Here is a 26,396-nt window from a genome sequence, read left to right on the forward strand (position 1 = left end):
TAGACACCTGCAGATCTGCTTCACAGCTCTTGAAGCGACCTCTCTGCAGGTGGGGAGCCGGGGGCTTGAACTGGGATTTTCATACCAGTCCTTGCGCTTTGCATCAAGTGCACTTAACCCACTGTGCATACTGCCCGGCCCCCTAAATAAATCATCTTAAAAAAAAAATCATAGCCATATCTTTACCACACCTCAAGTAATTATTTGGTTTTGATAGTTACTAATTTGACTTCAAAATGTTTGTACTAAAAGTTTCTTAAAAAACTTATTGTGTGTGGCCGGGTGCTGACACATTTTGTCGAGTGTACATGTTGCAGAGTGCAGGGACCCAGGTTCAGCCCCCAGTCCCCACCTGTAGGGGGAAAGCTTTGCAAGTGGAGAAGCAGGGCTGCAGGTGTATCCCTCTCTCTTTCTCCCCTATTTCCCCCTTCCCTCTCGATTTCTGGCTGCTGTATTCAATACATACATAAAGATAATGGAATTAAAAAAAAAAAGCTTGTTGTGTGTAGCTTGCAGTTAGTAGCATTTAGAAATAAGACAGTTGGGTTAATTTTGGCTTTATTTTTCTGTTTAATATTTAGGTTATCAACATGACGGCTGAAGAAACGGTGAATGTAAAAGAGGTTGAGATCATTAAGTTAATTTTAGACTTCTTGAATTCAAAGAAGCTTCACATTAGTATGTTGGCCCTTGAGAAGGAAAGTGGCGTCATCAATGGCCTGTTTTCAGATGATATGCTTTTCCTGAGGTATGATTTCATACTGTGAGTTGTGTAACTTCTTAATAGAAATGCCAGTATTAATAAAGTAGTAGGTACAGTACAGGTAGGACTTTGTAATGTATAAAAAGGTTATGCAAGCATGATTTTAAAATATATTCATTGGGGCTGGTATATTCATTGGGGCTGGTGCACCTGGTTGAGCACACACGTTACAGTATACAAGGGCCCAAGTTCAAGCTCCCCCCCTTCCTATCTTCTCCCCTTTCCTTCTGAATTTCTCTCTCTATCCAAAATACATAAATAAAATATTAAAAAGTTGTTGGGGTCAGGTGGTAGGTAGCTCACCTGGTTAAGCACTCAAATTACAGTGTGCAAGGACCCAGGTTTAAGCCTCTGGTCCCTACCTGCTTCATGAGTGGTGAAGCAGGGCTGCCGGTGTCTCTGTCTCTTTCCCTCCCTATCTCCTCCTCCCCTCTCAATTTCTTTCTGTCTCTAATAATGAATAAATAAAAATATTTAAAGAGTAAAGAAAATAGGTTGATTTTTTTTGCATCCTGTCCTTTTCCTCTCCCCTCCCCTCCCCTACTCCTACTCCCCTCTCCCCTCTCCCCTCTCCCCTCTCTCCTCTCCCCTCTCCCCTCTCCCCTCTCCCCTCCCTTCTCCTCTCCTCTCCTCTCCTCTCCTCTCCTCTCCTCTCCTCTCCTCTCCTCTCCTCTCCTCTCCTCTCCTCTCCTCTCCGATTCCTCTCCTCTCCTCTCCTCTCCTCTCCTCTCCTCTCCTCTCCTCTCCTCTCCTCTCCTCTCCTCTCCTCTCCTCCCCTCCTCCTCCCCTCTCCTCCTCCCCTCTCCTCCCTTCCTTTCTCCCTCCTCCTCCCCTCCCCTTCTCTTCCCCCCTCCCCTCCCCATCTCTCCTTTCCTCCTCCCCTCCTCCTCCTCTCCTTCTCCTCTTCTCCTCCTCCCCTCCTCCTCTCCTCCTCTTCTTCTTCCTCCTCTCCTTTCCTCTCCTCTCCTCCCCTACTCTCCTCCCCTCCCTCCCCTCTTCTCTTTGCTTAGAAAGACATTTTTGGAGATGAAGTTGCAGGGAAATGGAATGAATGCATTGGGCAAAATGAAATGCTAAATATATTCTATCTTGTCTTGGACAGAAGTAATGACCAAATTTCCACTTAGAAATATATTCTATTTTTATGTGATACAAATATTCTAGACAAGGAGTACAAGTTCTTGGACAAGTGGCATTTTGTGACTTACTGACATTGGAAGCCTTAAGAATTGAAGTGTTTTGGAGGCAAAGCGCTGTCTCACCTGGTAGAGTATGCACATTACTATGCATAGGGACTCAGTTAAGACCAGCAAGGGGGTAGCTTCATGAGCAGTGGATCAGCACTTTAGGTGTCACTTTCTATTTCTCTATTTTCCTCTCTCTTTCTATTCTCTATGTGTCACACCCTCTATAAAAATGTAGCCATCACTCTGGCACCCATGCTGGCAAATCCTGTGCTCTTCTTTGCCACCTCTCAGGTTGCTGAATTCTTACTTTTTATTATTTATTTATATTGCCATCAGGGATATCAAAGCACACACACACACACACACCACTTTCCAACTCTGTATCTGTTTGAAAAAAAGAATAGAAAAGAAGCCCCACTATATGACAATAATTAAAATTTTTTTTTAAATTTATAAAATGGAAATATTGACAAGATCATAGGATAAGAGTGGTGCATTTCCACACAGTGCCCGCCACCAGAACTTCGTGTCCCATCCCCTCCCCTGATAGCTTTCCTGTTTTTTTATCCCTCTGGGAGTATGGACCCAGGGTCATTATGGGATGCAGAAGGTGGAAGGTCTGGCTTCTGTAATTGTATCTGATTGCTCACAAGCAAGCTTATAAAGCCCACATGCTCATGGTGAATCTCCCACTTATAGTAAACTACTGACGGGGTCCCATTGTCTGCTGTGCTCCATCACTGGCCCCCAACCTGCCAGACAGATCCCTGCTAGCCCCAGAATATGTACACACACACACACTCTCTCTTTTTTTAAATTTTTTAACCAGAGCACTTTTCAGCTCTGGCTTATGGTGTTGCAGGGGATTGAACCTGGGACTTTGGAGCCCCAGGCACTAGAGTCTGTTTGCATAACCATTATGCTGTCTACCCTCTGCCCAGAATATGCACTTTGTCACCATATGGTTTTAAACCCCAGCCTCTTCCTGGACCTGAACCAATGCCTCTGGTATTCTTGTAGCTGCTGCCCACTTGTGATCCTGAAACTCTTGTTGTTGCACAAATCTGATCAGCTGTACACCTCCCAATCCAGGTCCTCATATAGCACTAGACAAAATGCAAAAACAGAATCACTTGCATTGAAGGATTAGGACCAAAACTTCCTAAAGAAAATGTCAAAGAAATAATTTTCAGGATGCTTACTGAAATGAGGTCAATGGAAGAAAATTTCAAAAGTCTTGAGACAATATAAGAAACATACAGTAGGGGCCAAGTTGTTGTGCACCTGGTCAAGTGCATGTTAACATGCATTAAGACCCTAGTCCCTACCTGCAAGCAGGAAGCTTCATGAGTGTTGGAATAGTGCTGCAGTTGGCTCCCCTTCTTTCTGTCTCACTACTCACACATTGGGAGTAGTAAAATCTTCATGCAGTCACCAGGCCTCAGCAATAACTCTGGTGGAAAGAAAAGAAAAAACATACAGTAGAAGGGCTCAGAAGTAGGAAGAGAGATACCACAAATCAATATCACTGAGCATGAAAAAGCATCAGGAAAACACCACCAAAAAGATAAAACTAAAACTAGTCGAGGTAACGTAAATTTGTGTTATAACATTAGGCATTCCTGTAAGGAGAGAGGAGGAAATGGGATTTTTTTTTTTTTTTTTTTTAAACCACAGCTGCTAAACTGGCTTATGTGGTGGTGGGGATTGAACCTGGACCTCAGAGCCTTAGGCATGGAAGTCTTTGTATAACTTTTATACTGTCTCTTCAGCCCCAGGAATGGAATTCTTTTTTTTTTTTTTTTTTTTTTTTTGCCTCCAGTTACTGGGGCCCTGTGCCTATACTACAAATCTACCACTTCTGATGGCTTTTTTTTTTTTTTTTTAATTTGACAGGATAGAGAGAAATTAAGAGGGTAGAGTAGATAGAGGGAGAGAAGGATAGACACCTGAAGACCTGCTTCACCACTTGTGAAGCGACCTCCCTGCAGGTGGAGATGGGGGCTTGAACTAGAATCCTTGCTCTGGTCCTTGCACTTCCTACTATATGTGCTTCCTACTATATGCCCAGTCCGCCACTGCCTGACTCCTTGGAATTCTTATTTGAAGACATTCTACCCTAAACTGAGCAAAGAAATACCCTGATCTAGGAAGTTCAAAGAGTTTCAAGCAAAATAAGTCCAAGTAGATATGCACCAAGACATGCTATAGCTAAAGTGAGAAAGATCAAAGATAGCCCAAACAATAGCAAGAGAAAAGCAGAATCATATTTAAGGGGACTCTCATTGTCATCAGATTTCTGAACAGGGGCTTTTAAGGTCAGAAAGGAATGGCCTGATATATTCAAAGTGTTGACTGGCAAAGACCTCCAACTAAGAATACTCAATTGGGTTAGTGCTCCGATTCAAAGGTGCAATAGAGAGCTTTTCAGGCAAACAACAGTTCAAGAAATTCATCACCATTAAAGCAGCCTTACAAGAAATACTAAAGGAATGTCTATAAAATGAAAACAGTGTATGACCCCACTCATGGGATATATAAATAAATAAAGCAAAGGAACAAAGTCAAATGAAAACAAACTGAGACTTAGATTGCAGGACAGAGGTACCATAAGAGGAGTGGGCCTAGAAGACTTCAGTGGAAGTATATTGTTCCTTTGGTGGTGGTTATATAACACATTTTGTTTTTGTGTGTGTAATTTATTATTATTATTATTATTATTATTATTAAATTGCCACCAGGGTTAAATTGCGGGCACTATGAATCCACTGCTTCTGGTGGCCTTTTTTTTTTTCTTTTTTTTATTTGACAAGACAAAGAAATTGAGAGGGGAGGGGAGAAAGATACCTGCAGACCTGTTTTACTGCTTGTGAAGTGTCCCTTCTGTAGGTGAGAAGCAGGGGGCTCAAATAGTAACACATATATTGAAGAGGCTCAAAATGTGTGTGTGTGTGTGTGTGTGTATACATATATATTTGTGTGTGTGTGTGGAATCAGGGACTTCCATGTACACGGTTTCAGCAGTTCCATGATCTTTTTACATTCGGATAGAGGGGCAATGAAAGCCAGTGGGAGGGGACACCACAGAAACTCAGGGCCATAGTATCTCCTGTGTTGTTCTGCCACTTGAACCTGGGCTGTGTGCCATGCCAGGTGAGCTATCTCTCCAGCTTTAGACTGTACTTCTAAAACACATAGAGTCTTATAAACCAGTGTTATCTTAGAAAATTAAAAAGATGTAGAGCAGGACTTCTCAACCTCAGCAATTTAAACTTAAAATCATTCTTTGTTGAATGAGGAGAGTATTTTAGAATGTTTAGTAACTTCTCTTGCTTATACCCAGTGAGTGCCAGTAGTCCCTCGATTATGAAAACTTACATATTTCTCCAAACATTTGCCAAATATCTTCTGGGAACAAAAATCACCCTTCATCAGTACTGCTGAGTTAGTGAAACTGGAACATCCATGCTAGTTCCTAAACAATACAGAGTAGGTTTAAAACTATAAGGTGAGTAGGTAATAAAAGAACTTTTAGACCTACTCAGATATTTTAACATATGTGAAAAACTACATGTATGTATGGGGAGCAGTTGTATATGTATAAATTTTTCTTATATACTATATATTGCTGCAAGTAAATTCTGAAAAATGTAATTACAGTGACTAAGGGACTAAGTAAATTCTAATCTCATTACTTGCTTTGTGAAGTGTTAATACTTTCTTGCCATCTGTTCTACTTTTAATCATTGTAGCTCAAATTTGATAGTATATGTTTTCTTTCACTTAGGCAGCTAATCCTTGATGGCCAGTGGGATGAAGTTCTTCAGTTCATTCAACCTCTAGAATGTATGGAAAAATTTGACAAAAAAAGGTAAGATTTAGGGGCCTGGTGTGTGCTCCACCCATCATGGAACTCTATCCATTTCTGTCCTTGATAATGTCTCATGATGCCAGGGCCTGCATTCAGACACCCACACTTGGAAAGTGTGCACCCTACTACCTGAACCAATCCCAGGCCCCCAAAACATCATTTTAATTTATTTTATTTATATAAAGAAACAGGAATAGTCCTTATTAGTCATCATGCTGCTTCTCAAACATGGATTTTTTTCTCAAACAATATTTTATCATTTGAATTACTAATCATTTTCAATAACATCCATTTTTTTCTCCATATTTTCTCATTTAAAAAAAATTTCTATATCGGGGGAATTAATGTTTTACAGTTGACAGTAAATACAGTGGTACATGCATAACATTTCTCAGTTTTCCACATAACAATACAACCCCCACTAGGTCCTCTGTCATCCTTTTCCAGGACTTGTACTCACCACCAACCACCCCAGAGTCTTTTACTTTGGTGCAATACACCAACTCCAGTTCGGGTTCTATTTGTGTTTTCTCTTCTGATGTTGTTATTCAACTTCTGCCTATGAGTGAGATCATCCCATATTCATCCTTCTGTTTCTGACTTATTTCACTTAACATGAATTTTTCAAGGTCCATCCAAGATGGGCTGGAAATGGTGAAGTCACCATTTTTTATAGCTGAGTAGTATTCCATTGTGTATATATATCACAACTTGCTCAGCCACTCATCTGTTGTTGGACACCTGGGTTGCTTCCAGGTTTTGGCTATTACAAATTGTGCTGCTAAGAACATATGTGTACACACATCTTTTTGGATGGGTGCGTTTGGTTCCTTAGGCTATATCCCCAGGAGAGGAACTGCAGTATCATAGGGTAGGTCCATTTCTAGCCTTCTGAGAGCTCTCCAGACTTTCCTGCACAGTTGGACCAATTTACATTCCCACCAGCAGTGCAGGAGGGTTCCTTTGACTCCACAACCTCTTCAGAATTCGTTGCGGCTACCTTTTCTGATGTATGACATTCTCATAGGAGTGAAGTGGTATCTTTCTCATTGTTGTCTTTATTTGCATTTCTCTGACAAAGACTTGGAGCATTTTTTCATGTGTTTCTCAGTCTTTTGGATCTCTTCTGTGGTGAATATTCTGTCCATGTCCTCTCCCCATTTTTGGATGGGGTTGTTTTCTTGTGGTTGAGTTTGGCAAGCTCTTTATATATTTTGGTTACTAGCCTCTTGTCTGATGTATGGCATGTAGAGATCTTCTCCCATTCTGTGAGCGGTCTCTTTGTTTGGGTAGTGTTTTTTTTTTTTTTTTTCTGTGCAGAAGCTTTTTAATTTGATGTAGTCCCATAGGTTTATGCTTTCCTTAGTCTTCTTTGTAATTGGATTCATTTTATTGAAGATGTCTTTAAAATTTATGCAGAAAAGAGTTCTGCCAGTATTTTCCTGTAAGTATCTGATAGTTTGTGGTCTAACATCCAAGTCCTTGATCCACTCAGAATTTACTTTTGTTTTTGGTGAAATATAGTGGTTCAGTTTCATTCTTCTATGCATTTTTTCCAACACCATTTGTGTAAGAGACTCTGGTTTCCCCACTTAATAGTCTGGGCACTTTTGTCAAAGATTAGATGTCCATAGGTGTGGGGGCCCTTTTTTTTTTTTTTTTTGACACCAAGGTTGTCACTAGGATTAGATGCCTGCACAATGACTCCTCCTTCCCTGCTCCCATCGGCCATTTTTCCCCCTTTTTTTCATTGATAGAGGGTGATACAGAGAGGTAGACAGAGATACCTACAGCACTGTAGGGATAGTGTAGGAACAGGACTTGAACTCTTCCTTGTGCATTATAACATGTGCACTACTCTGTTGGGTATGCCACTACCTGGCCCACTCAAAACATCATTTTACTATTTTATTTTATTTTATGAACTAGCTGAGCTGGTGAAACATAAGACTCTCATGCCTCTCTAACTCCTGGTTCAAGCTCGTCAGTGACACATGTATTGGAGTGGTGCTCAGGTTTTTTCTCTCTTTCATGTAAAACTCTTTATTTCATGTGAAATAGATAGAAAACATTTTTTTCCACTTCTTGGGCTTTACCATTCCAGGGTGACTCCCCCCCACCCCCACAGATAGAAAGGATGAGGTAGGTGGAGAGAGTGGGGAGTTCCTTCAGTATAGTAGGGGTTAGACTTAAATACCAAAAAAAAAAATTTGAAAGGAAAAAAACCCTGGTTTTCTAGGAACACATTGTCCTTTTAAGCTTTAGGTAATTTGAATTTTATTTTTAATCTTTAATATTGCCACTAACATCTTTTTAAATCATTTTGATGGTTCATATTTTACTTTTCACAGGTTCCGTTATATTATCCTGAAGCAGAAGTTTTTAGAAGCTTTGTGTGTTAACAATGCAATGTCAGCAGAAGATGAGCCCCAGCATGTAAGATTTTTATTCCTGAAGGTTTGCGCCATAGTCTTGTTTCAGTCATAAGTATTTCACTCCCTAAAGCAAAGTATGAAAATCGAGTTTTCAAAGTTTTTATAGGATACAATAATTTTAGTCTGCAGTACTTGTAAAGTTTTTCTGTTGTTTAGGCAAAGATGATATGAGTGGCTGGATTGCAGGGTAATATGTTTTCTTTTTGTCCTCTTTTTAAAGGGAGATTTAGCTAGTGATAAATGCTTGACTTAATGACATCATTGATTCTTATGCCAAAAGTGAATTTTTACCTTTCTTACTGTTATTTCAGTATTATCTTTGATTCAGAGACTATTTTTTATTAGTTATTTGTCTTTAAAGCAGTTTAATAATTTAAGATTAGCTTTCTGTTATTGTCTCAGGAACTCTCTGCTCTGAATGTAGTGTGTGTGTGTGTGTGTGTGTGTGTCTGTGTGTGGAGAGACAGAAACAGAGGCAGAGAGGGGTACTAGCTTGTGCACATAGCAATGCAGGCATCTTGTAGGCCTTTAAATTACATTTTTTGTTTTGCTACCAAAGTTATCATTGGGACTTGATGTCAGTATGATAACACCATTCACAGTGGTTTTTTCTTTTTCTTTCTTTCTTTCTTTCTTTCTTTCTTTCTTTCTTTCTTTCTTTCTTTCTTTCTTTTTGATAGGGGAAAGAGAGAGAAATAGAAAGGGATAGATAGAGACACCTGCAGTATTTCTCAACCTTTAGTGAAGCTTCTCCTTTTCAGGTGGGGTCAGGGGGCTTGAACACTGGCACAATCTACTGGGTGAACTGCGCTCTGGCCTCCTTAAATGACTTTTGCTTAGAAAGTTGCTTTTTTTTAAAAAAAAAAAATTGATTTAATAATGATCAACAAGACCGTAGGATAAGAGATGCTTATTCCTACACAATTCTACGCAATAGAAAGTTGCTTTTAAAGTTAAAATGGACAGGAAGATAGTACAGTGGTAGCATATCAGACTTGTATATCTCAGGTCCCAGAGGGCCCCAGCTTCAATTCCTGGTACCATCATATACCAGAGTTGAGCAGTATTCTGGTTTTACCCTGTTTGTAGTTTTCTTTCTGTTGAAACTACTAAATAAAGATTTTAATAGTTTCATGGGGTTGATAAGTGGCTCACCAGGTAAAGCATACATGCTAGCTTGGGTGAGAAACTGGTTTTGAGTTCCACATTACTACATGGGAGTACCTGCTGGGGGTAGGGTGGGGTGGGCTTTATGAAAACTAGAGTGGTGTTTCAGTGTCTTTCCTTCTTTTCTTTTCCCATCTAAAGGAAATTAAAAAACAGACAAACAAATAAACAAACATAAAAGGCCATTGAGTGTTAGAATTGTGCAGGCATTGAGTCCCAGAAATATACCTGGTGGAAAAAATGAAATGAAGTTTCAGTATTAGTCTTGCCACATATAAAATCAAGAAAAAATTTTATTCATTGTCATTTAGTGGTTTTTGAATTAAACCAAAAGAAAATCGCAGTGGGACTTTGTGTAGGAGAAATGCTTGGCAAATAGTGATATTTAAAAAGTGGGAATAGGGCTCAGGGAGACAGCATAATGGCTATGCAAAAGCCTTTCACACCTTAAATTCTGAGGTCTCACATTCAGGTCCCGGCACCACCATAAGCCAGAGCTGAGCAGTGTTCTTTCCTTTCTCTTCTCTTCTTCTTTTTTTAAGTGGGAAGAATACTGGATTCTAAGTCAAAAAACTTTTTTTTTTTTGGTCACTAACCACTATTTCTTAAATCTGTACCCTGTGTTATCCTATATGTAAGATCTAGAAACCTAGGGCCAGGAGATAGATCACCTAGTATAATGGACACCTTGCCATGTGTATGGCCCTGGGTTCGAGCTCTTAACACCACATGGAAACACCATGGTCAGCATCAGGAACAACGGAAAACTCCGTGGATGATAGAGCAATGCTGTGAGCTTCTTTTTGGGTCTGTCTCACCTCCCTCATTGTCTCTCTCAAAATAAAGAAATTTTTTTTTTTCTTTTTTAACCAAAGCACTTATCAGCTCTGACTTATGGTAGTGTGGGGGATTGAACCTAGGACATTGGAGCCTCAGGCAGGAGAGTCTCTTTGCATAACCATTATGCTATCTACCCATATCCAAGAATAAAAAAATTGACCCAGGAGAGGTTACTCATGTGCAAATGTGAGACTAGCAATGCAGAAAAAGAAAAGAAAAATACAGAAATTGGACTACATCAACTCTAAGGTACCTTACATTTTCAAAATCTTATGCTTCTAAGATAATACATGCCATAGAAATTAATTTGTCTCTCAGCTACGCTTTCTTTTGTCCTGTCTGTACTATTTTTGTTGTAAATGAACTGTGAATAACTATTTTTTCTGGATTACTTTCTTTCCTATGGCACACACATTTGAGTTACAAGAACGACCCCCCCCCATACTGTAGTGATACCATTTCAGTTTTCACATGTGGAAAATTCACTTACTTTAACTCTTAAACATGATACATTTGAAGGCTAGCAGAAAAGTCCACTCCTTTGCCATGTGCATGACTGAAGTTCAAGGCTGGTCATCACTGCCTTCAAAGAAACCAGTGCTGTGGTTGCTTTCACTTTGTCAGTCTTTCTCTCTCAAAAAAAAAAAACCATGTTTTTTAAAAATGTATACATTTGAGGGGCCAGGTGGTGGCACAACTGGTTAAGTGCACACATTATAATGCACAAGGACCCAAGTTCAAGCCCCTGGTCCCCACCTGCAGCGGTTGAAACAGGGTTGCGGGCATCTCTCAACTTCCCTTCCCCTCTTATTTTCTCTCTGTCTCCATCCAATACATAAATAAATAAACAAATAACTAAAATTTTAAATTATACATTTGAAAATGATAGTTTCAGAGCTAGACTAGCAAGATAGCTTACTTGAGTAGTATGCTTTGTAAGGGGCATGATCCAGATTCTAGCCTAGCCCCCACCACAATGTGGGAAGATTCAGTGTTATGGTCTCTTTCCCCATCTCTTTTATTTTTGTCTTTTGTTCAGTAAAAGTTAGTCTAGAGTGGTAATGCCTCAGTCACAACTAAAAAATAGAAAAAGATAATGTTATGGCTGAATTAGAGCCTGTATATGTGTGTGTGCTTGCATGCCTGCCTTGAATATGTGTGATACCACTGTTGAATGGCCTTCCCAGGCCATTTCCTTCCTTCCCTCCTTCCTTCCTTCCTTCCTTCCTTCCTTCCTTCCTTCCTTCTTCCTTCTTTTCCTCCTTCTTTCTTTTCTTTCTTCCTTTCCTTTTTTTTCTTCCTTTCTTTTAAACATTTTTATTTATTCCCTTTTGTTGCCGTTATTGTTTTATTGTTGTAGTTACTGTTGTTGTCGTCATTGTTGGATAGGACAGAGAGAAATGGAGAGAGGAGGGGAAGACAGAGAGGAGGAGAGAAAGATAGACACCTGCAGACCTGCTTCACTGCCTGTGAAGCAACTCCCCTGCAGGTGGGGAGCCAGGGGCTTGAATCGGGATCATTAAGCCAGCCCTTGCGCTTTGTGCCACCTGCACTACTGCCCGACTCTCTTTCCTTCTTCCTTCCTTCCTTCCTTCCTTCCTTCCTTCCTTCCTTCCTTCCTTCCTTCCTAAATAGGGAGGAAGAACAGGAGGGAGACATAGGTGTTAAACTTTAGTACCTCTCCACCATTCATAGTATTCCCTTGGTGTTGTACATAGTGTTCCCATCTGGTGCCAGGGCTCAATCAAATCTGAGGCCTTACACATGCTAAGTAAGGTTCAGCCTTCCTGGTGAGCTCTCTTCCAGCACCTGTGGGATAGATTGTGCTAAATAACTAAATTATTTACTCATTTTGTTTTAGCAGTGAACACACTTTGGTGCCTGACTTGAAAGTTGTTACAGTAGAATTTATCCTTTTGCAATTGGTTAACTTGTGAAAGTCTGTAAAGTATCTATATGAAAAAAAATACTCTCACTTTCATATCTCATAGCCTTTATTTATAATGATTACATATTTTTCTTACAGTTGGAATTTACAATGCAAGAAGCTGTGCAGTGTTTGCATGCCCTAGAAGAGTACTGTCCTTCTAAAGATGATTATAGCAAGCTCTGTTTGCTCTTGACTTTGCCTCGTCTGACCAACCATGCTGAATTTAAGGACTGGAATCCCAGCACTGCACGAGTTCACTGTTTTGAAGAGGCTTGTGTCATGGTTGCAGAATTCATCCCTGCTGATAGGAAACTGAGTGAGGCTGGCTTTAAAGCAAGTAATAATCGTTTGTTTCAGCTTGTAATGAAGGGCTTACTTTATGAGTGCTGTGTAGAATTTTGTCAAAGTAAAGCAACTGGAGAAGAAATCACAGAAAGTGAAGTACTTCTTGGCATCGACCTCTTATGTGGAAATGGTTGTGATGATCTGGATCTGAGTTTGTTGTCATGGCTTCAGAATCTCCCATCTTCTGTCTTCTCTTGTGCTTTTGAACAGAAAATGCTCAATATTCATGTTGACAAACTTCTGAAGCCCACAAAAGCTGCATATGCTGATCTTTTGACTCCTCTTATAAGCAAACTTTCTCCCTATCCATCATCGCCAATGAGAAGGCCTCAATCAGCTGATGCCTATATGACTCGCTCTCTGAATCCTGCTTTAGACGGTCTCACTTGCGGACTGACCAGTCATGATAAGAGAATCTCAGACCTTGGAAACAAAACTTCTCCAATGTCACACTCCTTTGCTAACTTCCATTACCCAGGGATACAGAACCTTAGTAGAAGTCTTATGCTTGAGAATACAGAATGCCACAGTATTTATGAAGAATCCCCTGAACGGTGAGTATTTACCTATAAAGACTAAGAGATGTCCATAATTTCTTATAAAAATTAAGAGGTGGGAGTTGGGTGGTAGCGCAGCGGGGGAAGCGCAAGGACTGGCTTAAGGATCCCCGTTTGAGCCCCCAGCTCCCCACCTTCAGGAGAGTCCCTTCACAGGCAGTGAAGCAGGTCTGCAGGTGTCTATCTTTCTCTCCCCCCTCTCTGTCTTCCCCTCCTCTCTCCATTTCTCTCTGTCCTATCCAACAACAATGACATCAATAACAATAATAATAACTGCAACAACAATAAAAAATAAACAACAAGGGCAACAAAAGGGAAACTAAATGAAAAAAAATTTTTAAAAACTTAAAAAAAAGGACTCACTCACAAAAAAAAAAAAAAAAAAAGTTAAGAGGTTTCCACAATTGTGAGGGTTTAACTGGTGTGTGTGTGTGTGTATGTATGTGTGTATGTGTTCTTAATGTTCATGTGCCTTTAGTTGAAAGTTTGCTACTTAAAAACTTGTGTTTTTGTTTCCCTTGCCATTCAAGCTGAATCCCAAAGATATCTCTTAAGATTGATGTCAAGGAGCTTAGGCTCCTATATTTCTTTTAGGCATTTTATGGTTCAAGTCTTTAGTTATTTTAAATTAATTTATTTAATAAGAGAGTGGTATAATTGCATTTTTTTGCATGCGGTTGTTCATTGGTTCTCTTCTCTCTCTTGCTTATAAATAAATCTTTTAAAAAATATTTCTTCATTCCCTTTTGTTGCCCTTGTTTTATTGTTGTAGTTATTATTGTTGTTATTGATGTCGTCATCGTTGGATAGGACAGAGGGAAATGGAGAGAGGAGGGGAAGACAGAGGGGGAAGCAACCCCCTCCAGGTGAGGAGCTGGGTGGGGGCTTGAACCAGGATCCTTAATACTGGTCCTAGCACTTTGTGCCATGTGCACTTAACCCACTGTGCTACCATTCAACACCCATAAATAACTCTTTTTAGAAAGGTCTAATTGGGGCTGGGTAGTGACACTCCCAGTTAAGTGCACACATTACCAAATTCTAAGACCCAGGTTCAAACCCCTACTCTATACCTGTAGGAGGGAAGCTTCATATGTGGTAAAGCAGTGCTGCAGGTCTCTTGTTTTATCCCTGTCTACTTCCTCCTTCCCTCTCTATTTCTTTCTATCTCTTTCCAATACATACTTACATTTTACACACACACACACACACACACACACCCACACACCCACACACCCACACACACCCACACACCCACACCCACACACCCCACATGGTACAGTTAGGGGGCTGAGAAGTGGCACACCTAGCAGCATTCATACATTGCCTTGTGCAAAGACCTGTGTTCCAAGTTCCTGGTTCCCACCTGCAGGGGGAAGTTTCATGAATGGTGAAACAGTGCTGCAGGTGTCTTTCTCTCTCTCCCTCTCTATTCCCCAGCTCTCAATTTCTCTCTGTTCTATGAAATAAAATAGGGAGAAAAAAAAGGCCACCAGGATAACCCTGGTAGTAAAAAACAAAGAAACAAAAACAACTCAGAACCTCATGCTTGCAAGTACTGGGCTCTGATACTGGGCTCTCATTTTTTTTCCTTCTCAAGATTACTTTGCCTATTTAGGATCTTTTGTAGTCCAAATACATTTTATAAGTTTGTGTTCTATTTATGTAGAGTGCCAGTGAGTTTTTATGAGTATTTAATACCTTCTGCATATGTATTTTTCTTTAGGTAATATGGCTACTTTATATTCTTATAATCTTTGAGCATGAAACATCTTCCCATTTCCTTTTGTTTCCTATTTTTTTTTCTTTTTGCCTCCATGGTTATTGCTGGGGCTCAGTGCCTGTACTACGAATCCACTGCTCCTGGAGGCTATTTTTTCCCTTTGTTGCCCTTGTTGTTTATCGTTGTTGTTGGTATTATTGTTGTTATTAGGTAGGACAGAGAGAAATCAAGAGAGGAGGGGAAGACAGAGAAGAGGAAAGAGAGATAGACACCTGCAGACCTGCTTTATCACTTGCGAAGCCATCCCCCTGCAGGTGGGGTCCAGAGGCTCGAACTGGGATTCTTACACCTGTCCTTGCGCTTAGCGCCATGTGCACTTGACCCTCTGTGTTATTGCCCGGCCCCTGTTTTCTATTTCTTTCAGCAATGTCTTATAGTTTTTAGAGTACAGGCCTTTCACTACCACCACAGCTTCTCCAGTTAAGTTTATTCTTAGTTCTTTATAATGTGATAATATAAAAATTTGATATTAAAATATTAGGTCACCCCAGGAGATAGTATAGTGGCTACAGTGTTGGACTTGAAAGCATGAGAGAGAGAGAGAAAGAACACCAGAGCATACTCTAGCATGTGCAGTGCTGGACATGGAGCTCTCTCTTGCTCACTCTCTAGTGTTAATAAACGCAAGATTTAAGGATTGATAATTAATCTGATAATTTATTTTTATTGGATAAATCTGGCATGTTACATTGTGTACATTTAAGATACATGGTATGTTATTTCAGTATATTTACATATTATAATAAAATTGCTGTTAAATTGACATATTATTTTATTATTGTCTTTATTCATTATAGTATCCATTATATCTTTTTTTTTTTTTTTTAAATTTATTCCCTTTTGTTGCCCTTGTTGTTTTATTGTAGTTATTATTGTTGTTGTTATTGATGTCGTTGTTGTTGCATAGGACAGAGAGAAATGGAGAGAGGAGGGGAACACAGAGAGGAGGAGAGAAAGATAGACACCTGCAGACCTGCTTCACCGCCTGTGAAGCGACTCCCCTGCAGGTGGGGAGCCGGGGGCTCGAACCGGGATCCTTACGCCGGTCCTTGCGCTTTGCGCCACCCGCGCTTAACCCGCTGCGCTACCACCCGACTCCCCTATATCTTCTTTTTTTAAAGAATTTATTTATTTATTCATGAGAAAGATAGGAGAGAGAGAAAAAGAACCAGACATCATTCTGGTACATGTATTGCCAGGGATTGAACTAGAGACCTCATGCTTGAGAATTCAATGATTTATCTACTGTGCCACCTCCTGGACCACATGCCCATTATATCTCTCTGACTTACTGCTTGTTACAATTAAATACCACTCAACTTATCTCCCTGCACTCCTGAGATAAGCAGCCTGTGATAACCACCACTTTACTCTTTAACAGCTTTGAGTTTAGATTTCATACATAAGTGATACCATACACTATTTGATTTTGCTATTTAACTTAGCATTAACGTTCTCAGGTTCCATCTATGGTTGCCACAAGTGGAAAGATATCTTGCTTTTTCATGAATGAATAATATTCCAAGATATAAGCAATGCAGTTTTAGGAGGATCCCTGGTGTTTTGAGTCTGCTTCCTTATTTGTGAAATGTGAATTATACTTATTTCACAGTATATATGCAAAAACTAAGTGATATATATGAACTACAAGTTATGTTTAATAGGGTCATTTTATGCTGTCTTTGTTTAGTTAACAACTCTTACAAGTTTTCTTTTATAGAGATAAGGTGGGGTCTATTTGGTCATTGGTAATTACACCTCTGTCCTACATACTCCTTACTGGTGAGGTCACTCTTGGGGCCACTTCATAATCAAATTATTTGAAGGCAAAGTCATTTAATTTTTTTTCTCATTGAAAATTTATTAAGGGCAGAGGTAGATAGCATAATGGTTATGCAAACAGGCTGTTAAGCCTGAGGCTCCAAAGTCCCAGGTTCAATCCCCTGCACCAGCATAAGCCAGAGCTGATCAGTGCTCTAGTAAAAAAAAAAAAAAAAAAAAAAATATATATATATATATATATATATATATATATATATATATATATATTGACTAATACTTATTTAAATAGTATAAAATTTTGGACCATGATTTCACATCCATATATACATATAGCTCATTGCACCAGTTAACAGATCTTTGCAGTATATCATTTGATCAAAGCTAATTTTGCCTTTTCTTAAATTATAGGTAGTTCTACAGGCTAGGAAGCTAGCATAGAGGTTTACACAACAGATTTTTATGCCTAAGGCACCACCATAAGCAATAGTTTAAGTGTTCTGATTAAAAAAAAAAAATTGACTTTTATACTTGTTTCCATGGTTTCTTACACCAAGAGGTAATCTGTGGCATTCATCAACTTTGAATGTTATTAGTTATTAAAATTTTTGGAATGAGCATCTTTAAAAATTAAAAATTTCTAATATTTTAGAAGAATATTAGAAACAATTTCACATAAGATGTCAAATTTACATTTTTTAAATTCCCTAGTGGGGGCCTCTTCCATTATAAGTTCATGTGTAATTTCATTATACCTGGGGTTACGTTTTTCATTCAGACAGGGAGAAAGAGTGGGTGGGGGCCAGTGAGAGACACCACAGCACTAGACTGCCCCAATGCTGTTGCACCTTTGATATGGGGTTGAGCCTCAAACCTGGCGAGCTATCGTTCTGGCTCAAGTTTACTGATTATTGTGCATTAAAAATATTGGAAGCACATGTGTTTAGCTTTTAAGTACAAATAGAAAAAAAGAACTTTCATTAAGATCTAAATAAGATACTACTACATCTTGAGAAATAATTGCATGGAGTGTAGAACTCTGAGGCTCCCATTTAAATTCCTGGCATTGCGTGTACTTGAGAAACAGACAGTCACTTATCTCTCTTCCTGGTGTGAAACCCTCCTTATCATATATAAAATAAGTAAAGGGGCCGGGGTAGATAGCATAATGATTATGCAGAGACTCTCATCCTTCAGGCTCCAAAGTTCTAATCCCCTGTACCACCTTAAGCCAAACCTGAGCAGTGCTCTGTTAAAGAAAGAAAGAAAGAAAGAAAGAAAGAAAGAAAGAAAGGAAGAAAGAAGTGAACCTATGCATAATCTCAGCAGCTGGTCTGTTTCTCACTCAGTCTTTCATGAAGATGAGCCAAAGAGAATGTACACTGTTTCCCAAACACTGTACTTAGGATTTAGGTGGTGGATCATACCTTCTTTGTTCATTAATCTGGCACTCTCCTATTAGAAGCACGCTCTACTTTTTTTTTTGCCTCCAGGGTTATCACTGGGGCTCAGTGCCTACACTATGAACCCACTGCTCCTGGAGGCCATTTTTTCCATTTTGTTGCACTTGTTATTGCTGTCGCTATTGGATAGGACAGAGAGAAATGGAGAAAGGAGGGGAAGACAGAGGGGGAGAGAAGGATAGACACCTGCAGACCTGCTTCACCGCTTCTGAAGTGACCCTCCTGCAAGTGGGGAGCCAGGGATTCGAACCAGTATCCTTAAGCAGGTCTGTGTGCTTTGTACCATGTGCGCTTAACCCACTGCACTACCGCCCAGCCCCCAGCACATTCTGTTTTTTTAAAAATAAATCTCTTAAGTAATACATGTAAGGGAAGAAAGGAAAACCATTTTTGTACATTTGATAAATGTGTGCTAAGTAGTCATTGTTTTATTGTTTTTTTATTTTTTAAAGATTTATATTTTGGGGATGAGAGAACCAGAGCATTGCTCTGGCACATATAGTGCCCGGGATTGAACTCAAGACCTCATGTTTGAGAGTCCAGCACTAGATTCATTCTCCCAGGCCACTGTTTTATTTAAAGCTTTATTTTTCTTGAAAGGGGTCAGGAGATGGCTTGCCCAGTAGAACTTTACCATGTGCAAGGACCTGGGCTAGAGCCCTGAGCCATCACATGGAACACCACGCAAAGGGGAAGTTTCACAAATAATGGAGTGGTATTGTGGTGTCTCTTTCATGTCTTTCTCTCTCTTTCTCTTTTTTAACCAGAGCACTGCTCAGCTCTGGCTTATGGTGGTGTAAGGGACTGAACCTGGGACTTCAGAGCCTCAGACTGAAGAGTCTCTTTGTATAACCATTATGTTATCTACCCCCACCCCAGTTTGTCACTTCCTTTCCTTTTCTGTTTTTCACCTTCTTTTCTTATGTTTTATTTCCTTTATTTTAATGAGATAGAAAGACACAGATAGACTATAGCACTGCTCAGCTCTGGCTTTTGGTGGTGCTGGGGGTTGAATCTGGCATCTCAGACTCTTAGGCATAAGAACCTTTTACATAAACATTATGCTATCTCCCCAGCCCATATCCTTTGTCTTGAAAAGAAAAAAATGCAAGAGTTACAGGGAGAAGTGCAGTTATGCAAGTGCAAAAGCTTAACAAAGCCCTACCAGTAAAAATAACAAAGAAAATTTCTTGGAGTCAGAATATAGCTTAGCTGGTAGAGGTGCACACCTTACAGTGTGTGGGACTTTGAATTTGATGTCCAGCACCACCTGGGATCACCATGGGCTGCATCAAAGAGAACTCCATTGATGGTGGAGTGGAGTTTTGATATCTCTGCTGCTCTCTCCCTTCTTTCCCTTTCTCTTCCTTTCATTCTGCAGAGGTCTAAAAAAATTGAAGTGGATGGTGGGAATTGTGTGGAATTGGACCCCTCTTATCCTGCGGTCTTGTCAATCATTATTAAATTAATTTAAAAAATTGATGTGGGGAAGCCATTCAGTGGTATCTTACATGTATAAGGCCCTCTTTTCATTTCCTGATGGCAGATAAATTCAAATTTCTTCACCTGAAATAGATTTTCCTTCACCTTTACCTCTTCTTTTTTTACTCCCTTTCTTCTCTGGAAGAAGTGACACACCTGTTGAAGTGCAGCGGTCTATCAACAGTGAAATCCCGGGCCAGAATTCTGTTTCCGAAAAAGAGCCTGCAAATGGAGCACTGGATCCTGGACCAGCTAAGCAAGAAAAAAATGAGGTAATATCTAGTACTGGAGAGCCATTTAGAGCTGTTCTCTTTGCAAAAGTACTTGGATAGAATTAAATAACCAATAGGACAAAGAAGAAATCACAAGGGAAATTAGAAATATAGGCAAGTAAAAACAGATTTAACCTATTCAGACTTGCCATGATCCAACTATATGGAATGTAGCAAATGGTTTATGGTGGTAGGGCGATTGAACCTGGGACTTTGAAGCCTCAGGCATGAGAGACTGTTTTCAGAACCATTATGCTATCTACCCTCCACCCTAGTATTTTTTATTACTACCATAGTTATTGCTGGTATTTGATGCCTGCATGAAAAATCCACCACTCCTGGTAGCCCCTTTTCCTCTCTCTCTTTTTTTTTTTATAAATCTATTTATTTACTTATTCATGAGAATGATAGGAGAGACAGACCCAGACATCACTCTAGTATATGTGCTGCCCTGGATTGAACTTGGGACTTCATGGTTGAGAATCCAATGCTTTATCCACTGCGCTACCTCCTGGACCACTTTTTCCTCTTTTTTTTTTTCTCCTCCTCCTCTTTTATTTGACAGGACAGAAACTGAGAGGGGCAGGGGAGATAGACAACTACAGACCTGCTTCACTGCTTATAAACTTGTAAAGTGTCCTCCCTGCATGGGGGAGTGGGAGCTTGAACCTGGGTCCTCTCACATGATAATATGTATATTCAACCAGGTGCATTACTGCCCAGCACCCTAAATAATTTTTTAAATGGACATAAAGCAACTGATGAGGTATCTGAGTAGGTAGGGTACATGTTTTTCATGTATGAAGGATGAGTTCAATCCCTAGCATCACATATCATGGAGTGTGTTCTGCTTATTCTTGTGTTCTCCTAAAAATAAATAACTTCTTTTTTGTAAAAGGGAGATGATTTTAGCTTTAGTATTTGCATAAAATTCTTGGTTAAGCTTATTGTTAATACTGGCCAATTTGAGAGATGATTGATTTATTCCAGAGTACCCATAGTGTACATGGTCCATGTATTATGACTAGATTTCAGCTTGCTAGGGAAGTCTTTCTTTCTTTCTTTTTTTTTAAATATTTATTTTATTTATTTATTCCCTTTTGTTGCCCTTTGTTGTTTTATTGTTTGTTGTTGAGGTGGTCTGGTGTCGGGCTGCACCGCGGAGAAGAGAGCGGACGTCCAGAGCAAAGGGGTACACAGATCTTTATTATAGGATGGGGGGGAGGTTTGGTTCAGACCACGTGGAGCCAGCCAGCAATGGCCGACCACGGGGGGAGAGCAGGGAGCGAGACCTCAGAGAGGGAGAGCCGAGAGCCCAGAGAGAGCGAGGGGAGGGGTGAGGGGGCTTTTTATTGGGCGACAACCAGGGGTGACGTGTAGGGCCAGGATTGGTTGAAAGGGGGCACTCTAGGATTTAGCGAGGCATAGGAAAACCTGGGGGCGGAGCCAGGATTGGTTGAAAGGGGGCACTCTAGGATTTAGCGGGGCATAGAAAAACCTGGGGGCGGAGACTGCATCAGAATAAGTCCTCAGCAACAATTGTTGTAGTTATTATTGTTGTTGTCGTTGTTGGATAGGACAGAGAGAAATGGAGAGAGGAGGGGAAGACAGAGAGGAGGAGAGAAAGATAGACACCTGCAGACCTGCTTCACCGCCTGTGAAGCGACTCCCCTGCAGGTGGGGAGCCGGGGTTCGAACCGGGATCCTTATGCCGCTCCTTGTGCTTTGCGCCACCTGTGCTTAACCCACTGCGCTACAGCCCGACTCCCCTAGGGAAGTCTTTCTTTGTCAATATTGTAATTTACTGAATATCTAAGTCCTGAAAGTGATATACAGTGCTCTTAAAAGGATAAAGAAGTGTGGTCCGAGAGGTGGTGCACTGGCTAAGGCACTAGACTCTCAAGCATGAGGTCCTGAGTTCAATCCCTAGCAGCACACGTACCAGAATATCTGGTCCTTTCTCTCTCTCCTCCTTTCTTTCTCATTAATACATAAAATCTTTAAAAAAAAAAAGAAAGAAAGATTACTATTGCAAAGGATAAAGAAGGGGGCTAGGTGGTAGCGCAGCGATGTACACATGGCTCAGAGCACACGGAACCTGCATAAGGATCCGGTTTGAGCCCCCAGCTCCCCACCTGCAGGGATGTAGCTTCACAAGCAGTGAAGCAAGTCTGCAGGTGTCTATCTTTCTCTCTTTCTCTCCCCCTCTCTGTCTTCCCCATCTCTCTCAATTTCTGTGTCCTATCCAACAACAACAGCAACAAAATGTAAAAATTGGTCTCCAGGAGCATTGGATTCATAGTGCAGGCACCAAGCTAAAGTGATAACCCTGGAGGCAATAAATAAATAAATAAATAAATAAATAAATTTTTAACAAAGGATAGTTTAGGGAAGCTGCCAACGGAGGGGATGGAACACAGAACTCTGATGTTGAGAGCTGTGTGGAATTGTACCTCAGTTATCTTACAATCTTGTTAATCATTATTAAATCACTGATAAAAATATAATAAAAATAGTGAAGTAGGAATGTTGAGACTTCTAATTTTTACTCTTATTTATTATATAATTTTGTGACCTACCTGAGTATTGTTTTTCTTTTTTAAAATTTTTTTTACATTTATTTATTTTCCCTGTTGTTGCCCTTATTTTTTTAATTATTGTTGTTGTTATTGATGTCGTCATCATTGGTTAGGATAGAGAGAAATGGAGAGAGGAGGGGAAGACAGAGGGGGGAGAGAGAAATTGACACCTGCAGACCTACTTCATCGCCTGTGAAGCGACTCTCCTGAAGATGGGGAGCCAGGGGCTCGAACTGGGATCCTTACTCCGGTCCTTGTGCTTTGTGCCATGTGCACTTAACCCACTGTGCTACTGCCCGACTCTCTGAAGTATTGTTTTTAAGGTAGTTTTTTTTTTTTGTTTGTTTATTTATTATTGGATAGACACAGAAATTAAGAGGAGGGGGAGATAAGAAAGGGAAAGAGATAGAGAGACACCTGCAGCCCTGGCTTCACCACCTATGAAGTTTTCCCCCTGCAGGTGGGGACCAAGAGCTTGAACCTGGGTCCATGTGCACTGCATTGTATGCGCTTAACTAGATGCACCACCACCTGGCCCCATTTTTCTCCTTCCCTCCCTCCCTCTTTCTCTCTCTCTCTCTGAAGATTTAAAAAATATTTTATTTTTTATTGGAAAGAGATAGAGAGTAATTGAAAGGGGAGGGGGAGATAGAGAGGGAGAGAGAGAGAGAGAGATACCCATAGCATTGCTTTACCATTCATAAAGTTTTTCCCGGGCAGGTGGAGACCAGGGGGCTTGAACCTGGGTCCTTGTGCACTGAATTGTGTGTGCTTAACCAGGTGTGCCAATGCCTGGCCACTCCCATTTTTGTTTCTCTATAGAGTAACTTGCTAAGACCATTTACATACTTAAATTAAGTGTGTTAGATAATGTTAGCTTAGCATTTATGAAATACTAATGTGATTTCTTGAGAACGCTTAAATTTTATGTGTTTATTAATGAGACAGTCAGGTAATTAAAGTTTCATGAGTAGTGCCAGGAATTTAACTTGAGACTTCATGCTTGCAAGTTCATTGCTTTTTACTTCCTGGACTACTTCAAGTAATATATAGAAACATAGGCATTACTTACCTATATTTGTATATTCTAATCATATCCCTATCATGACCATTTTGACATGTATTTTTATTTTGAGTTAGTGAAGGATTCAAGATGACCATTAATTGCCAGTCCTTTATTTTTTGAATAAAACAAAATAACTGATCTACTTGAATTTTTTTTCCACACCAGGGTTATCTCTGGGGTTCAGTGCTTACTCAACAACTCCACAGTTCCTGGTGGCCACTTTTTCCTTTCTTTTCTGCTAGAGCAAGAGAGTAGGGGGGGGGGTTGGGAACGGGGGGGGGGGTTACCTGCAGCACTGCTCTTATCACTCATGAAGCTTCCACCTTACAGATAAGGATTGAGGACATGAACCTTGGTCCTCACACATGGTTAGCAACATGCTTATCTACTTAATTATTAAGACTCATCAGTACTTTTTTAAAAAGGCTTATTATACTCTTTATTTTTCAAATAACAGTAGTAACTCAGGCAGAAGTTGAAAAACAAGATCAGAAACGAAAACACAAGTAGAACCTGAAATGTAAAAGACTCTGGGGTGGGTGGGTGGGGAGAATACAGGTTCATGAAGGATGATAAATGACATAGTGGGGGTTGTATTGTTAAATGGGAAACTGGGGAATGTTATGCATGTACAAACTATTGTATTTACTGTTGAATGTAAAACATTAAGTCCCCAATAAAGAAATAAAAAAATAACAGTAGTAAGTTTTTTAAGTTGATAAATATATTTACATATCTTAGTATTTATAGAAGTTACTGTTGACTGAGGACATGTACTCACAGTCTGTTCAAATATTAATTTTTTCAAATATTTTTAAGCTTCGAGATTCAACAGAACAATTTCAAGAATATTATAGGCAAAGATTACGGTATCAACAGCATTTAGAACAAAAAGAACAACAACGACAGATATACCAGCAAATGTTGCTTGAAGGTGGTGTGAATCAAGAAGATGGTCCTGATCAGCAGCAGAATCTTACTGAGCAATTCCTTAATAGGTTAGTCCTTCAATCACCTTTTTAAAAGTTTTTATTTGTAAAATGGAAATATTGGCAAGACCATAGGATAAGAGTGGTACATTTCCACACAATGCCCACCACCAGAACTCCTTATTCCATCCCCTCCTTTGAAATCTTTCCTACTGTATTCTTTATCCCTCTGGTAGTATGGACCCAAAGATCATTATGGGGTGCAGAAGGTGGAAGTTCTGACTTCTGTAATTACTTCTCTGAAAATGGGCATTGTCAAGTTGATCCATACTCCCAGCATGTCTCTCTCCTTCCCTAGTGGAACAGGGGCCTGGGGAGGTAGGGCTCCAGGACACATTGGTGGGTTCTCTGCCCAGGGAAGTCAGGTTGCCATCATGGTAGATCTAGAACCTGATGGCTGAAAAAGAGTTAAGATATAAAGTAGGGGAGCAGGGCGGTGAAGATATAAAGTAGGGGAGCCGGGCGGTGGCACAGCGAGTTAAGCACACATGGCAGAAGGCGCACAAACTGGTGCAAGGATCCTGGTTCAAGCCCCAGCTCCCCACCTGCAGGGGAGTCGCTTCACAAGTGGTGAAACAGGTCTGCAGGTGTCTATCTTTCTTTCCCCTTCTCTGTCTTCCTCTCCTCTCTCCATTTCTCTCTGTCCTATTAAACAACAACGAAAACAATTTCAACAACAATAAAACAAGGGCAACAAAAGGGAAACAATAATAAAAAAGATAAAGCAGAACAAATTGTTGACTAATCATGAACTTAAAGGCAAGAATATTGCAGATGAAGATTTGGGGTCTCTGTTTTGGAAAAAGCTAGTAGGTCTATTTTAGGTATATTCCTAGGGGCCCATGACTTTACTAGTTTTTGCCTGAGCCTGACATCTAATATGCAGGTGGACCCACGGTATTGTCTGGGGACATGGTGTCATAGTTTTGTCTGGGGACATGGTGTCATAGTTGGAAAAAGGATTAGAAAGCTGGATCAGGGAAGAGAGTAGCTCCCAAATTTGGGAAAAGTATATAAATATTGTTAACTATAAACCCCATCAATTTGATCTAGGGCCCATATTCAGCACAGGAGCCTGTGTAACCTCTGCATAACTGTAGGTCTGAACTCACATTCCATGGTCATGCCAGGAACATTCCAGGTTACACTAATTTCAGGACCCATCTTCCTTGAGTGGAAGAGCATGTTGCCCAGTCTAATCTCCCTTCGGAGAATGGAACAGTCCCTACCATTGTTGATCTACATTGAGGGCAAGGTCCTGTAAGGGCCCACAAAAGGGTCTATTAAGTTGTTCCTGATGGAGATGACCATTGGCAGTGGAGAGAGGGATTTGTTGGAAGTCTAGGTCCATCACGTCTGTATGGGAATCCCAGGATTTCCTGACTAGGGTCCCAGTTGATGGGGTGGCCTTGTAATGATTCAAGAGTCATCATTAAAGTATGCCGGTCTCTTGCCCTTATCCAGCTTTTGTAATCTTTACTTTGTCTGACAAGGGTAGCATTGGAGTGATTGAGGGACATGTAGGAGGTAGGTGAGGAGGGTATCTGGGTCTAATGTTATGTACATGCATGACATTCCCCAGTTTCCCATTTAACAATACAACCCCCACTATGTCATTTATCATCCTTCATGGACCTGTATTCTCCCCACCCACCCACTCCCACCCCAGAGTCTTTTACTTTGGTGCGATATGTCAATTACATTTCAGGTCATTAGGTACTTTAAGGTTTTTGTTTTTTTTTAAGCTCTTTCTACTTGCTTGCTTCATTTATTGACTCACTGCAAACTGTTGTGCACTTTTGATTTAAGGTATATATTTTTCCTTAACTTATGGATGCATGTACATATGCCCTATCTCATGGGCCCTGGTCTATATCTAGGTTTTGAG

General features: G+C 40.3%; 1 protein-coding gene across 3 annotated transcripts in view; it reads left to right on the forward strand.

The window, feature by feature from the left end:
* The window catches only part of WDR47 (WD repeat domain 47), a 76,298-nt gene that overhangs the window by 14,786 nt on the left and 35,116 nt on the right, over positions 1-26,396 (forward strand). Inside the window, exons 2-7 of one of the 3 annotated variants that reach the window (XM_060201964.1) lie at positions 582-748; positions 5,738-5,821; positions 8,173-8,257; positions 12,290-13,092; positions 19,748-19,874; positions 24,339-24,517. In XM_060201964.1, coding sequence (XP_060057947.1) covers positions 591-748; positions 5,738-5,821; positions 8,173-8,257; positions 12,290-13,092; positions 19,748-19,874; positions 24,339-24,517 — 1,436 coding nt within the window. In that variant the 5' untranslated portion in view covers positions 582-590. Of the gene's footprint in view, positions 1-581; positions 749-5,737; positions 5,822-8,170; positions 8,258-12,289; positions 13,093-19,747; positions 19,875-24,338; positions 24,518-26,396 lie in introns of those variants that run through there. The other 2 variants (XM_060201965.1, XM_060201966.1) reach the window with 2 other exon arrangements.

The sequence above is a fragment of the Erinaceus europaeus genome, chromosome 11 (genome assembly GCF_950295315.1).
Source record: "Erinaceus europaeus chromosome 11, mEriEur2.1, whole genome shotgun sequence".
In the NCBI taxonomy this organism is placed as follows: Eukaryota; Metazoa; Chordata; class Mammalia; order Eulipotyphla; family Erinaceidae; genus Erinaceus; species Erinaceus europaeus.